The following is a 15,457-nucleotide window of genomic DNA, read 5'->3' on the forward strand; positions in this document are numbered from 1 at the left end:
AATTTTTAAAGTTTTAGAATAAAAATATTTTCACGTATTTGTAGGTGTTATTAATGAAGAATAATACCGTAAAATGGGGCTACTTTGTCACCTTTTGAACATGTTTTACCCTGTAACTTTTTTATTTTTTTTTCGGTCTGAAAAAAATCGAGTATACCGACGGCATCATTTTGTATGCGCAGCCACAAAACCAACTGATTAGCATCCATAAGGAATTCAAAAAAAAATAGGGTGACAAAGTAGCCCCAAACACGGGGCTACTTGTTAATAAAAATGATTGCAAAATGCATAAAAATAGCTAGAATGACAAAGTAACCCCAGATATAGAATCCTCGGAAAAAAATGTATATACCTATATATATATTTTTTTTAATTTTTAAAATAAAATTGCAAAAAAAACAAATCATTGTACAAAATACTTTATTTCCGACAGGAAAATAACATTATCAAACGTAATACATCTTAAAAACATTTTGTAACATTAATAAGGAAACTATATTTATAATATTTTTTAAAAAAATTTTCTCGATTTGCTTGTTATCGAGTTTAGTGAGCGGGAATCCCCAATCTGCAACGACGCCAAGGTTTCTTGCAATGATGGTTTCTTCCTCCTGACTCAGGATGGTTGGATGACCTCTAGGTTTTGTATGCCTACCAAGGCATCTGTTAGTAAGGGTGCTCCGTGGAATTTGATAAACTCTGGAAGCCTGTTTTTTGCTCAAACCATTTTGCACTCCGCGCATCGCTTTCGCCACCCGTTTTCAGTGAAATTGTGGTAGGTCGGCTACCCGGGGTTTTTTCAGACGTTTGCATTTTTTTTCTAATCAATTAAAACTTGAAAAAGAAACAAGCCTTATTGGAAGCAATTAAAAAAAAAGGTAACAAAGTTACCCCAGGTGACAAAGTAGCCCAAAGTAGTGTTTTACGGTACATAATAAAATATGTGTTATCAGCCTATAACAAAATTATCCATATTAAGTTATTTTTTAATCTATTTTGGCATCCATATGGGTTTTATATTGTCAAGAAAAATGGCGCATCCGCCAGAAATTAAAAATGTATTACTGGTTGCCTGCACAACCGCAACGTATCCGCCAGAAATTAAAAGACTTTTTCGGGCGCCTATATTTGGTCGGGTCGAGAAGTGAGGGAATCAGACAATAAAATTGTCTGGTATGAAGAAGTACGCTTTCCGAGAATTGGGGAAATTTCGAGAAGCAGTTAATAGAGTATATAAGCCGGAGCCATCGACAACTGAGACAGTTTTTGAAATTTGAATATACCGCGTGGAAATTGAAAATCGGAAAATTTGGTGAAGGAATCTTATAAATAGTTAGTTTGTTGTGTGTTATAAGTTAGTAATTGTGTATAAAGTGAGAAAATAAATTCGTTAAGTATTTTATCGTGAGTTTAAATAGTGGACCCACGGAATCCGTAACAATTGGTGTCAAAGTGGGATTCAAGAGGACTTTAAGAAGAAATTAAGTGGATTGGAAGATTTTTAGACCGAATTAGAGTATTTTTATGGTTGGTACAAGGGAACAAGCGAAGAAAATGGAGGAAGTAAGCAAATTATTGGGCGATTTTATGGAGAATATGAGAAGAGAGAAGGCAGAAGAACAAGAAAGACTCCGTAAAGAACGAGAAGCAGAGCGAGCCCGACTAGAAAAAGAGAAAGCAGAAGAACAAGAAAGACTCCGTAAAGAACGAGAAGAAGAGCGAGCCCGATTAGAAAGAGAAAAGGAAGAGGAAAAACTACGACGTCAACAAGAACAGGACCGGCTTGAGAACATTTTCGAAGATCTAAAAATTCAACGACAACAAGACAAACAAGAAGAACAGGACCGGCTTGAGAAAATGTTAGGTAATTTGGAAATTCATTTCGAGGAGCGACATCGTAGAGAAAAACAAGAAGAACAGGACCGGCTTGAGAAAATTTTCGAAGATTTGAAAATTCAACGACAACAAGACAAACAAGAAGAACAGGACCGGCTTGAGAAAATTTTAGAAGATTTAAAAATTCAGCGACAACAAGACAAACAAGAAGAGCAGGACCGTATTCAACAGAGTATCGAAAATTCGGAACGAAGACAAGAGACCCACTTCCAAGAAGTCGTAGAAGATCTGGAGGAGCGCCTTCAGCAGAAAATGGAAAAATTAGAGATGGACCTACAGAAGACCAAGGTACAAGTAAGGACACCTGGCGTTTCTGGAACTGCGAACCTCAAGGCACCGACCTACGATGGACAAACCACCTGGACGATGTACCACCGCCAGTTTGAAGCAGCGGCTGCTGCCAATGGATGGACTGACCAAGAGAAAGCAGCAGCACTTGTCATCGCGCTGCGAGGCCCTGCCCTGGAACTGTTGCAAACTATTCCTGCAGCCCAACAGCAGGAATACCAAACTTTGGTCGCTGCACTGGACAGAAGATATGGCGACCAACATCGACGCCAACTTTACCAGGCACAGATCAAGACACGCCTGCAGAGGTCCGGAGAGAGTCTGCAGGAATTTGAAACAGACTTACGTCGGCTGGTACACCTGGCATATCCAGAAGCACCGGAAGGATTTAGGGAGGAACTCGCTGCTCAGTGCTTTATCAGCGGACTGAGGGACAACGAATTACAGAGGGCGCTGCAAATATCCCGATTTTCTACCAGCAGCGAAGCACTGGTCAGGGCGCTGGAAATCGAAGCTGCTTTTAGCGCCATCCCTAGACCGAAGATAAGATCGGTAACGGTCGAGGAACAGCCCGAAAGCACTCACAGAGGTTTGGAGGAGATGTGTAAGAAAGTCGACAAACTATGTGAGCTACTAATAAACAAGGGAGTCAACAACACCCAGACAGAGAACCAAAGAAGATTCCAGGATATGAGGGGTGCTATGGATGCGGCAGGAATGGCCACATCAAACGAGATTGTCGCATCCAAATGCGATTCCATTCACCATCCAGAGAACATCGGCACATTGGAAGATCCCAGGACATAAGTTGCTATAGATGTGGCAGGAATGGCCACATCAAACGGGATTGTCGCATCCAAATGCGATTCCATTCACCATCCAGAGAACATCGGCACATCGGAAGATCCCAGGACATAAGTTGCTATAGATGTGGCAGGAATGGCCACATCAAACGGGATTGCCGCGTCCAAATGCGATTCCGTTTACCATCGAGAGAACATAGGCACCAGGAAATCAACACTAATGAGCGAGTATTGGCTGAAGAAAACAGAGCCCCTAGGATGTTTTCCGTTAGAGAGTCTAGGAAAAACCGCTGACAGTTTGGTGATCAACGGGAAGGTCAATGGTAGAAGAATTCGAATGACTGTGGACACAGGCGCTATGGTATCGTTGGTGCGGACTAACTCGGTACAAGGATTGAAGATGATGCCTCTTAGAAGAAGAGTGTATTTACGTACAATTACGGGGAAATGGCCGTTGTACGGGGAGAGGCTTTCATGGAATTGGAGTTAGGGGAATTTGAAGTTTCGGCATAGCGTTTTGGTGGCTGACATTGAAGATGATTTTATCATGGGTATGGATGTGATCAGTCAACATGGTTTTCATTTGATCACCATAGAAACATCCTGAAAATCGGAAATGAGGAATTTTCTGTATCTAAAGAGAAGAGACCAGGAAATATGGAAGAAAGATCATCGAAAATTGTGATGATACCTGGTGATACCAAAGAAGACTGTGTTCGGGAAACTAGAGAAAACCGCTGGTGCCGTGTAGGACGGGTACAAATTATCGACAACGAGCCAGATCGACGACGAGCTACTTTGGGCAAGAAAATGAAACATCGCGAAAGCACTATCAGAGTAAGGAATTTTAAACTGAGAACTGACGAACAATGGACGACGATACAGTTGAGGAAAGATCAAATGGAAGATCCAGACATCGGAGCAATACTACGGCTCAAGGAAGGTAACGGCGAGAGACCACCGTGGCAGGATATTGCGGACAGAGGGCTCGTTTTCAAAGCTCTCTGGGCTCAGTGGAATTCACTGGTGATTGAGAATGGATTGATAAAGCGCACGTGGGAAAGTGCGGATGGCAGGACAGTAACAACTCAGTTACTGGTACCAAGGAAGAAAGTCACCCAGGTATTGGAAGAAATTCACGGTGGTAAAACTGGAGCCCATCTTGGAGTAAACAAGACCTTGAGTAAGCTGAGAGACCGTTTTTACTGGGTGGATTATTGCGAAGATGTTAAGAAATGGTGTCAACGTTGTAAGATTTGCGCAGCTAGACAAAGACCAAGTACTCGATCTGGGGAAGAAATGGAACAGGATAGCGTTGGACTGTCGTTCGAAAGAATCGCTAGGAAGGAAAGATTATTGGACATTCATAAGGCCGTTAGAAGTAAGATTGCGCTAGCCAGTGACCGGATGAAAGCTCATTACGACCTCAGAGCTAATTCTACGGGATTTCAACAGGACGATAGGGTATGGTTGTATAACCCACAGCGCAAGAAAGGAAGGTCCCCAAAGTTAACTCCAGCATGGGAAGGTCCTTATACAGTCATCAAGAGGATAAATGATGTTGTGTACCGGATTCATCGCAGCCCTAGAAGTAAGATGAAAGTAGTTCATCTGGATCGATTGAAGAGATACCAGACAGGAAACCTTGATCGGGACGATCAAATTTGAGAAGGGGGCAATGTCAAGAAAAATGGCGCATCCGCCAGAAATTAAAAATGTATTACTGGTTGCCTGCACAACCGCAACGTATCCGCCAGAAATTAAAAGACTTTTTCGGGCGCCATCTTTTGGTCGGGTCGAGAAGTGAGGGAATCAGACAATAGAATTGTCTGGTATGAAGAAGTACGCTTTCCGAGAATTGGGGAAATTTCGAGAAGCAGTCAATAGAGTATATAAGCCGGAGCCATCGACAACTGAGACAGTTTTTGATATTTGAATATACCGCGTGGAAATTGAAAATCGGACAATTTGGTGAAGGAATCTTATAAATAGTTAGTTTGTTGTGTGTTATAAGTTAGTAATTGTGTATAAAGTGAGAAAATAAATTCGTTAAGTATTTTATCGTGAGTTTAAATAGTGGACCCACGGAATCCGTAACAATATTGAATATTTTTGAGGAAAAATAGTACGCCACTAACCCCAAGTAGCAAAATTACGTTGTTCAACGTAATCACAACGTCGCCAGGAGCAACCCAACGTTGCCGGACAACGTCGAAGCGACCCATATTTGCACCAAAATGGTGGACGTTTTTAGGGTCGCTACAACGTCGCAGTCGACGTTGCTTGAGGCGACGTAGTACGTCGTGTGCTAAAAGTTGTTTTTCATGCCGATTCGCGATATTTTGAGGTTAGAGTTAAAAATATTCGTCGTCAAATATTACTATATTCAACCATGGGGAAACCAAAGGCAATGCAATTGGTGATGGCTTAATTAGAAATGGAATATATTATGCTCCATTAAGAAATAGCTAGGTGAATTTAACTTCGACAAATCTGCAAAGTTTTGAGATGTCGGCAATCGAAATTCATCAACGAAGATTAGTTTACAGTATTATGGTCACTTTCAAGACCATGATACTTCGAAATATGGCAAAACCCCTTTTTTATTTCCCAGTTTTAATTTTAAAATGATAGTTTACTTGGTTAACCTAACTTTTTTTTTAATTTTGAGACAAATATACGAAATCTATCAGGAAAATTAGCTTATAACCATAACAGATACAGTTTTTTAACGAAATTTCGCAGTATTTTGTGGTTTTTGATATTTTATTCGATTCGTCCACAACGCACGAAAAGATAAATCGTATTAAAATGGCGGAGTTGCCTAAGGCAACCTTTAGAATACCAATATAGTGCATAAGGTGCGGTAACCGACCTTTGGGTCACCTATGCCAACCTTTGGTTCAAAAATTGACACCTGCTTTGACGAAATAGGACCTCTGAACCTTACCGACATCTAGGAGGTAAATAAGAAAATTCGTTCTTACAGTGCTCTTTTTAACTTAGGAACAATAAAATAAAAAAGAAAGCTGGATCATCCTTTGGTGGTGGTGGTCACATACTCGTGAATAATATCGCTGACATTAGATCAGTATTTCTATTTATTTATTGTTAAAAAAAAAGCCGTACAGAAAGTATTGTTGATTTTACCACTCATTTGAAAATTAAAATCTAATATTCTCTTCAATTTATGCTGAAACTGAACTTCAGTTGACTGCTCTTCTGGAGGATCAGTATTCTCAAAGAATTCCTTTGTTGTATGGGCTTAAGGTGTACTGTTATTTATTTCTATAGTATCCATTGATGATAAGATACCACTAGTAGCACTATTATTTTTCAAAATTGAAGTGGACGTTCCTTCGATACATGATTGCGAGGATGTGGATGACGAATCCAAACTCGTTATTTCCACTTCATTTTTCGGACACTGACTTGCTCGCTGACTTTCTTCTAAATACTTTTTCCTTTTTCTATAAAAAGTTGTATAGTATTTATATACTTTTTCCTATACATCTTCTTTTCGCTTTACACAGTAAGTACAACAGAAAAAATACATAACCAATTTCTCTGTGACAGTACAGTACAGAATGTTTTGAGGTTAGGTGTAGATAGTTCCGCTTCCACAACAAAAATCGATATCGTCGCGCTCGTAGCCGTAATCCAACGTAGTAATTGCTTATATTTTTGAAGGTCGTTTAATGAAATGTTGTATTACGTTGTAGTTAGCATGTACTTACACTCGTAATTTAAAAGTACGTTGCACAACGTTGTACTACGTTTGTTATTCTGTAGTACAATAAACATGCCTTCTGGCGACGTACTGACAGCGGTATAAAACCCAACTCCTAACAACGTTGTGCCCTACAACGTTTACCAACGTTGTTAAGGGTCAAAATATACAACTGTTTAAGTGCAACGTCGTAGCGACGTTTTGACTACGCAATTTGAGGTTTGGGTATGCATAGGGTAGGAAAAAGTACCAATTTCAACGTTGCGCGTAGTGAAAACTAGTCGGAATTTTGTTACTTGGGACGTCTCTTACAATTAAGAATATTTTAGAAAGCTTCATTCTTATCTAAAGAATTTTTATTTGTTTATTTGTCCGACGCATAGTTTTTGCTTAAAAAAATTAAAGTAATTTTACTTCAGGGTCAAATCACTAAAAATCTGATGCGGTGACTTGTGTGGAAATTGTTTTTGCATCGGCTGGAAGGAGATATTGTATATTTGTACATCAACAAATTAATTATTGGAATGCATAGAAATCGTGTTACAAATTTTGTAAAGATATCTGCAATAACATCAGAGTTATTGTAAAAAAATTATTTTAAAAAAATGTTACTACGCTCTATCTCAAAAGTTAAGATGTTTAGGACATATATATTAATATGATTTTTTTTTCTTAGAATAAGAGAATCGCGTCTATCAATCAAAACTCAATTTAATTATCTACTAATGATACTAACAACGTTAGCTAAACGCGCGTACAATGCAAAAGTTGAAGTGTAGTGGTGAATTAGTGTTTTATTATGCTGTTGTAACACCAAAGGTTTCAACCCCCAACTGTAATCTTAGATATACTGGGTGTCCCAGAAATAAGTACAAGTATTTTAACTTGTAGTATAGTTCCTGGGGTTGAACTATACTAACAGTTGAAATACTTGGATGTAAACACGCCTATCAGGTTTTTTTGCGAAAAAAAATGAAAATTCGAAATTTTTTGATTTTTTTTTAGTTTTTAACCTAATAAATTATTAATTTAAAATAAATAATTTTTAATAAAATTAAACAATATACCTACTTAAATACTGATGTAATTAATTAAATACTTCTAGATACAACAAAGTTTAGGTAAAGAAAGCATTTTTGTTTTGATCTATCTCGTTTAAATTCTTTCGTCTTTAATCCCTGGTATTAATTCATTATTTTAGGGAATTTTCAATGTAAATGATAAAGATAAGGAAATGTAGGATGACAACGAAAACAATTCAGTAGAGAGATAGTGGTTCATAATTAATAAGAACTACTAAAAATATTATAAATTTGGAACAATAATCCTTTTTAGTTAGTTTATTAGAATAAAGATAAAACTCTTATATTTATTAACGTTTCAAGCGATCGAGGGTTTCAGTTTAAGAAATTACGCCACTGAGCTCTATACTGGGACATAATAAGTTATTACAAATACAGTAATGCAATAATCGCAAAAATAAACTAAAAAAAACAAGAAAATAACTAAAACAAGCAACGAAAATCACATTGAAATAAGGTTCCCATTAACACAAAAGGAAACAAATTTATCCAATAAGTCATAATAAATATCATAATAAAAAAACTCGGATTTGCAAAGAAGATAAGAAAAGTAAAGAAAAATTGATATATAAAATGAAATTCGGCTTAATTTAAAAGCGAAGTTAAGTTATTAAAAGTAATTAAGGAGATATTTACAAAATTGTAACAATACAAAAACAAAGGTTAGTTGACAGCTTCTTTAAATAAAATTTACTAAAAATTCAATTTATAAAATAGAAAATTAGTTCTGACTAAAAATAATGAAAAACGTTAAGTTACAATTAACATAATATACAAAAAAATTAGATAATACTGATACTGTTGAAAAACATCAGATTTAAAAAAATATTTAACTTGATGTATAAATAGATAAAAAATAACCAAAAGAGTTTGGAAGAATTATTTAAAACAAATGAATTTAAAAATAAATTTGTTATATCATTTATAAGGATAAAATATTACAGAATATATTAAAAAAATGAGTGTGCACTCAGTGTGCGCATATTTGATGTGAAAATTCTTACTAATGTAATGTGTAAAAAATAATTTTTTATGTGTAACAAATAGGCTTTTACAGGTAAAGAATACTTTATTGCGTGTAAAAAATAGTAGTGTAGCAAATCATTTTTTTAAGCGGAAACGCGTAAAAAATAGCTTTTGCGCGTAACAAATAGTTTTGTACGCAAAAAATAATGTTTTTTACATGTAATAATTGGATTTACTTCCACAAAATTTGTTTTAAAATATCAATATTTTTTATAAACACGTGGATTGCTCACAAATACACGTCGCGTCACTTTTTCGATCGTTACCACTTTTCGTTACCGCTCGCTCGTGTGTCACGGCCTTGAATTTTTACTCCCAGCGCGCGTAAAAAAGTTTCACTTCAAAAATTCAATTTGCATAAAATAAACAATAATGCTTGCAAAATTAATCTAAAAACACAGTTTTAAAGTACCTTTTTAAAAATAAAAGCCGGTTAGAAATGTACTAATACAAAACAAAAAATTAAAAAATAAATAAAGTTGTTATTACAAATACATATATATTTAAGTTTGTATATTAGAAATTAACCTAAACTAAAATAAAGAAAATGACTTACTTTTCACTTTTTTTCAAAATAGAGCTGGCACTGGAACCCGAACTCGCACAATCTGAAAGTCGAGTCGCGTCGCTGCCGCTTAGGGACCTTTTGACTCAAGATTAGGACGACCCCGAGTTGACCCTTCGGTGATAAGACGCGGCAAAGTGTTTATTTTCGGCCAGATTTGATCGGAACATTCAAACCGGTGCATGCAAAATAGGTTGGTCTACAGTTCGACGAATGCACACTGACGTAGGTACGAAAAATATGAATGCACACTGACGTACGTATAAAAACAGTAATTGTGCAAAGCAGCAAGTAAGATAGAATTTAAGATAGATCCAGTGCAATTTTTTTCATATCTATTGTCGTCCTCTTCTGGTTCTTAGGCTATATTCTCCAGTCGTATCCTCAAAAATGTCTATCACTTCGTCAAGAAGAGGAAAATAACCTATTTGGGACACATACTACAAGGAGAACGCTATCGCTTTCAGCGTCTGATTCTCCAGGGTAAAAGAGAGGGGGGCAAAAGGTGAATAGGCCGAAGGAAGCTATCCTGGCTGAGAAATATTCGTCACTGGACAAGGATACACGACTTCCAAGCACTCCAAGTCGCTGCAATAAATAGAACCATCTGATGAGGAAGAAAAAGATGAACGCCTACGCAGGAATCTGCACGGCACCTTAAGAAGAAGTTTGGAAGAATTAACTCTAGCGGGAATACACTGCATACGGTACGCAGATGAGATAGTCATCATTGCACGAAGGCACCCTGTGTGATATTATCCAAAGAGGACTCCGCATCGCTGAGAGATGGTGCAGGACTATCAGGAGTATTAACTCAGATAAAACCGCAGTAGTGCCATTCACCTGAAAGCAAAGTTTGAAAAACTTGAAAAGAATCCATCTAGATGGAAAGGAAATACTGCCATCACAGGAAGTGAAATATCTGGGAATAACCCTGGATAGTAAACTTCTCTGGAACAGGCATATTAAGAACATTACCAGCAAAGCCACAAAGGTTCTCATGATATGCAGACGACTGGCGGGAAATAGGTGGGGCTGCGCCCCTAACATTTTGCGCTGGATGTATACCATGATAGTAAGACCCATGATTACTTATGGAGCAGTTGCTTGGTATACAAAACTAGAGCAACGTACAGCAAGGCAAAACCTGTGCAAAGTTCAGAGACTGGCATGTATCTGCATCACAGGTGCCATGAAAACATGTCCAACAGCAGCAATGGAGGTCATTCTAGACCTAACACCACTGCATATTGTCGTCGGTAGTTATGCCAATGCGACAATGATTAGAATAGTTACTGACGGAAACAGTACTGGGAGAATTTTCAGGTCAGGAGCTTGAAACACCCTCAAAAAGAAAATTCCACTTCTCCAACTCCCAGTGGATGACATACCAAGAATTTACAACTTTGAGAAACACCTCACTGTAGTACTGAGTAATAAAAAGGATTGGAAGAAAGAAACGCTTACTCAGCATATAAAAGACCATACCATCACGTGGTATACTGATGCTTCCAAAACCAAAGCAGGGATAGGAGTATTTGGGCCGAAAACTGAATACTCCGAACCAATGGGCATCTACCCCAGTATTCTTCAGGCAGAAATTTGTGCTATCGAAAGATGCGTACAATTTATCTCCGATAGTCAAGCAGCACTTAACGCGATCAACTCAGTAACCATCAATTCGAAGTTGGTCAAGGAATGCCTAGAGAAGCTCAACAAATTAGGCAAAGAAAATAAAGTCCTCCTACTCTGGGTGCCTGCTCACCAAGGGATAGAAGGCAATGAAAAAACAAATGATCTAGCTAGAAAAGGAGCGAACACTCCACTAACTGGACCAGAACCGTTCTATTTTCCAAACGGGAACCAACTGAAAGCGGAACTGAAGAATCTGGGAGACTCCATCCATAACTTGGAATGGGTGTCCTCCAACTGTCTAAGACACTCGAAAAAGTTCCTCAGAACTTATGACCGAGAAAAATCAAAGGTTTTCCTTGATTTAAGTAAAAACAATCTTCGGATTGTCACGGGGTTTCTAACAGGACACTGTCTCCTCAACGAACACCTCAGTAGGCTGAAACTGAGAAACAACGGCGAATGCAGATTTTGTGGGGAAAATGGGGAAACACCAGAACACCTTATCACTGAGTGCGTCGACGACCATTCGTGCCATGAACCTTGGTATGTCTGATGTCGAAGTTGGAGAGTTGGCCTATGTGGAGCCGTCTCAGATACTGGCTTTTCTTAAAGCCCTGAGACTGTATGATGAGATATAACTCGTTATAACTCAAGAAAGGGGAACACACAATAGATCTATAAGGTCGCGGTGATTAACTCCCCTCCTAAACATTCTACATTCTACATTCTAAGAAGAAGTTTATTTTTGCCCAATAATGATCATAATTGAATTAGTAAAACATCTATTGATTATAAATGCATAAAAAACATACATGATGATAGTCATTATTAGTAGCATATCAGATTAAGAATATAAAGCTGCCTATTTCATTTAAAGAAATATATATTTGTTTATTAGTGTTTTCCTTTTGTTTTTCAAATACATTCCTTTTATTTCAAGCCTTTCGCTTTTCATATTGAAATTCAATGCTTAATGATTTATTATACTGTCACTTTGATTAAAGTAAATTATTATGTTTATTAAGTCGATTTTAATCGAATAGGATCAGTACTGACAATTGAAATAAATATCAAATTTATTAGGAAAATATTTTTATTCCGGAATTAATCTTTCTTTTTAATAAATAGATAAATACAATAGTATTGAATGTCTTCCAAAATAAAAAATAATAGATACAAGGGTATCCCGGTGAATTTTGTCTAGTGACGAATGGTTTTTGTAATGTTCTGGAATTGATATGCCTTTATTAGATTCCTTCAAAGGTCACAGAGATTCTAGAAAAAGAATTCAACGTTTAGTTAAATATATGACCATTTTATGTATTTCATATTCATATTTTTCTCGATCTTAAAACTGGAGTCAGCCTGAACCAGACAATTTTTCTATACAGGATATACAGGATTTGCAGGTTTTCTATATCGTATAATTCTTTATAGTTAAAATAAATAAATAAATCGACAATAATTCTTTTTAGTTAAATAGAGTCGCCTCGTCTAACGTCGCTAAGCTTCGGTGATCTATAGGGAAGTAGTGAGGGGCAAAACTGTTATTTTTAGATAACAGATGAAAATGTTATAGTTATTTATAAAAAACAGCTTAAAAATAACAAGTTTCTTTATTTTACTGCTAAATATCTGAAAGAGTATGAGGCGGTCACCGCCAGGCGTATTAACGCAGTTGCAAGTTGCAACAATGACGTGCTCGGTGGTAGTATTTCCAGGGTGTCAAAACATTTCTAAATATCGATTGTTATCTAAAATACCTCTCTAAAAACGGTGGTTGTTTACAAATAAGCGCTGTTTACAAATTGCGATATAAAAAAGCCAAAATTCCGCCACTGGTCTATACCTATAAATTCCGATCTACCTACGCCCTGCCCCTCGATCCGCGTAGATCCTGAATTGCGTAGCAGTGTACAGGGTGCATCTCACTCGACGGGCGAGAAGCTCTTAGTTATGATTTTACCATTTGCGGTCAAAAAATGGCAATATAAGAAAATGTGTAGTATATTCTTCATAAGTAAACCAACTACACACTAGAGTCCGAATTAATTTTACACTTAAACTAGCGTGTACCCGCGACTTCGTTCACGTCGTATTAATAATTTGTAATGGTGATGATAAAGCAAAACAAGAATTCCCATTAACATACAAACTGGACAAAATTTTCTCACATTTGCCAAAAATAAGCTTTAAACGTCGAGCAGTTTAAGCAGAATCGTGGTTAATCAATTACTCAACTTTTTGGAACACCCTGTATGATTTTTTAAAAAAATTCAAAATATGTAAAAAAACAAAATAAATTACGCGTGTCCAGGCGTTTTACCGAAAGACTAACCGTTTTTTAAATAACAAATATTGTAATATTTTACGCTAGGGCGTTTTTACCCTATTGGAATTTGAGATTCGAGAAACCCCTCCTTATCGAACCTCAACCCCACAGTCAATCCGTTTGCCAAAAATCAGCTTTAAACGTCAAGCAGTTTAAGCAGAATAGTGATTATACAATGGTCATATTTTATGAAACACCCTGTATATATTTTTAAAAAATCTTAAAATACGTAAAAGAACATAATAAAATATACGTGTTTTAAGGGTTTTTCCGAAAAACACACCGGTTTTTAAATAAAAAATATTCTAATATTTGAGGGTAGTTTCACCCCCTTAGAATTCGAGTTTCGAAAAATCCCTTCTTATCGAACCTCTACACCCTAAAGTCAATCCATTTTCCAAAAATCAGCTTTTTGCGTCAAGGGCTTTAAGCAGGATCGTGATTAATCAATGACCAGATTTTTCAAAACACCCTGTATACATTTTTAAAAAATCTTAAAATATTCTGAAAATTTTTCAGAATAAATAAATACCTAAATATTGAAACTTAATAAGTAAGTACTGAAACATACAGCGCCATAATATCTCGACCCCCGCCCGTTATGCTCGTAACAGGTTGAAAAACAATGTGTCTAAAACAACTGATGCGTTATTCTCCAACCTGTTTCAAACCTCCATCGACAATCGACCGATGCAGCAGCATTCCTTTCCCACTCCGATTATCTCGACCGCCGCCCTGTTATGCTCGTAACAGGTTGGAAAACAACGTATCTAAAATGACTGCTTCTCCAACCCGTTGCGAGCATCCATCGACAATCGACCGATGCAGCAGCGTTTCTTTCCCACTCCTGTTATCTCGACCGCCAGGCGTTCTGCCCGCAACTGTTTCAAAAAACCTGCTTCTTTTATATCCTGTTATTTTTAAGCTGTTGTAAGCCCAATACGACCTTTGACGGCATCGACCGAAGCAGCTACGTTCGCCGTAGCGCATTCCCCACTCCGTTGTCCGTTGTCTCGCCGCCTGTATCGATCATAGACTTAAAATAAAATATAGACTGAGCATCTCATTCATAAATAGCTGGAACATGCGGTCAGACACTGTCTTGTTATTGTTGTGTTATTGTTTAAGGTTATAACGAGTGAGACCCGAGCGATAGATAGGTTGTCTCTGTCGTAACGGTCGTTCCCTGACGACTCTGCCGAGAAACACAACACTGTCTTTCGTTTCTCGAGTACACCTGAACTCTCCGTATCATAGCCGGGTAATTTTTTTTATTTTAATGAAGCTATAATTAAATTAAAAATATATCGTATTTAAACTTTTTTATATTTTATTAAGATTTAGGACAGGTTTTTTAAATAAAAGTTTAGAAAAAATAATTTAGAGTCCAAAAAAGGATAAAAATAATAAAATACAAGTTATAGAAGAAATTTTATAATCGAAATTAGGTAATTTTTGAAATTAATAATAAATTAATAATTTTAGTCAAACATTTACAACCCCTAATATTAATCAAAACAGGATCTATTCCACAGATATAATAGAATCGGCGACAGGGAGAGGAAAAAAAATATGATTGTTGTAATTTTTTTTCTGGTTAAGTGATGTCTTATTATGTAAATTAGAGAAAACATAAACCTGTTCCATTAAAGCAAGGAAGGTGATAGGAAGCGGATATAATAAAAAACTACATTTATTTAACTCGGTTCTGTCTTTATTATACCGGGTGCGTCTCAAAAGTGGCTCATCCCCATAATTTTTTTATATTTTCAAATAAAAAAACAAGATTTAGTATGTTAGTATATGAAATAAATTAGGATTGATTGACGCATTCAATTGTTTTTGGTCACTTCCTGTTTCACCGGAAATGACTATAACTTTTTTTTCGATAGAAAATGACACTCTGAATAGAATGACATATCATATGTCAACTTTTGACATTTTCGCATATGGTTTAATTGTAATTGTAACACGCGGTTCATAACGACAATTTGACTCGAAATACCAAGTGTGTGGTATCAATATATTCATAAAAAAATGCTTTTTCCAAATATGCTAATGAGTCACCCTTGTTCCATTTGAAAAAATTGACATATGTAT

The 15,457-nt window shown here is 36.6% G+C and overlaps 1 protein-coding gene across 2 annotated transcripts in view; it reads right to left on the reverse strand.

Annotated features, from left to right (window-relative positions):
• The window catches only part of LOC115878455 (lipid storage droplets surface-binding protein 1-like), a 45,600-nt gene extending 36,083 nt beyond the window's left edge, over positions 1–9,517 (reverse strand). Inside the window, exon 1 of one of the 2 annotated variants that reach the window (XM_030894968.1) lies at positions 9,382–9,517. In XM_030894968.1, coding sequence (XP_030750828.1) covers position 9,382 — 1 coding nt within the window. In that variant the 5' untranslated portion in view covers positions 9,383–9,517. The remainder of the gene's footprint in view (positions 1–9,381) is intronic. The other variant, XM_030894965.1, reaches the window with a different exon arrangement.
• Between the last annotated feature and the right edge of the window lie 5,940 nt (positions 9,518–15,457).

Source organism: Sitophilus oryzae, unplaced genomic scaffold (genome assembly GCF_002938485.1).
Source record: "Sitophilus oryzae breed Bouriz unplaced genomic scaffold, Soryzae_2.0 scaffold_1512_pilon_pilon, whole genome shotgun sequence".
Classification (NCBI taxonomy): domain Eukaryota; kingdom Metazoa; phylum Arthropoda; class Insecta; order Coleoptera; family Curculionidae; genus Sitophilus; species Sitophilus oryzae.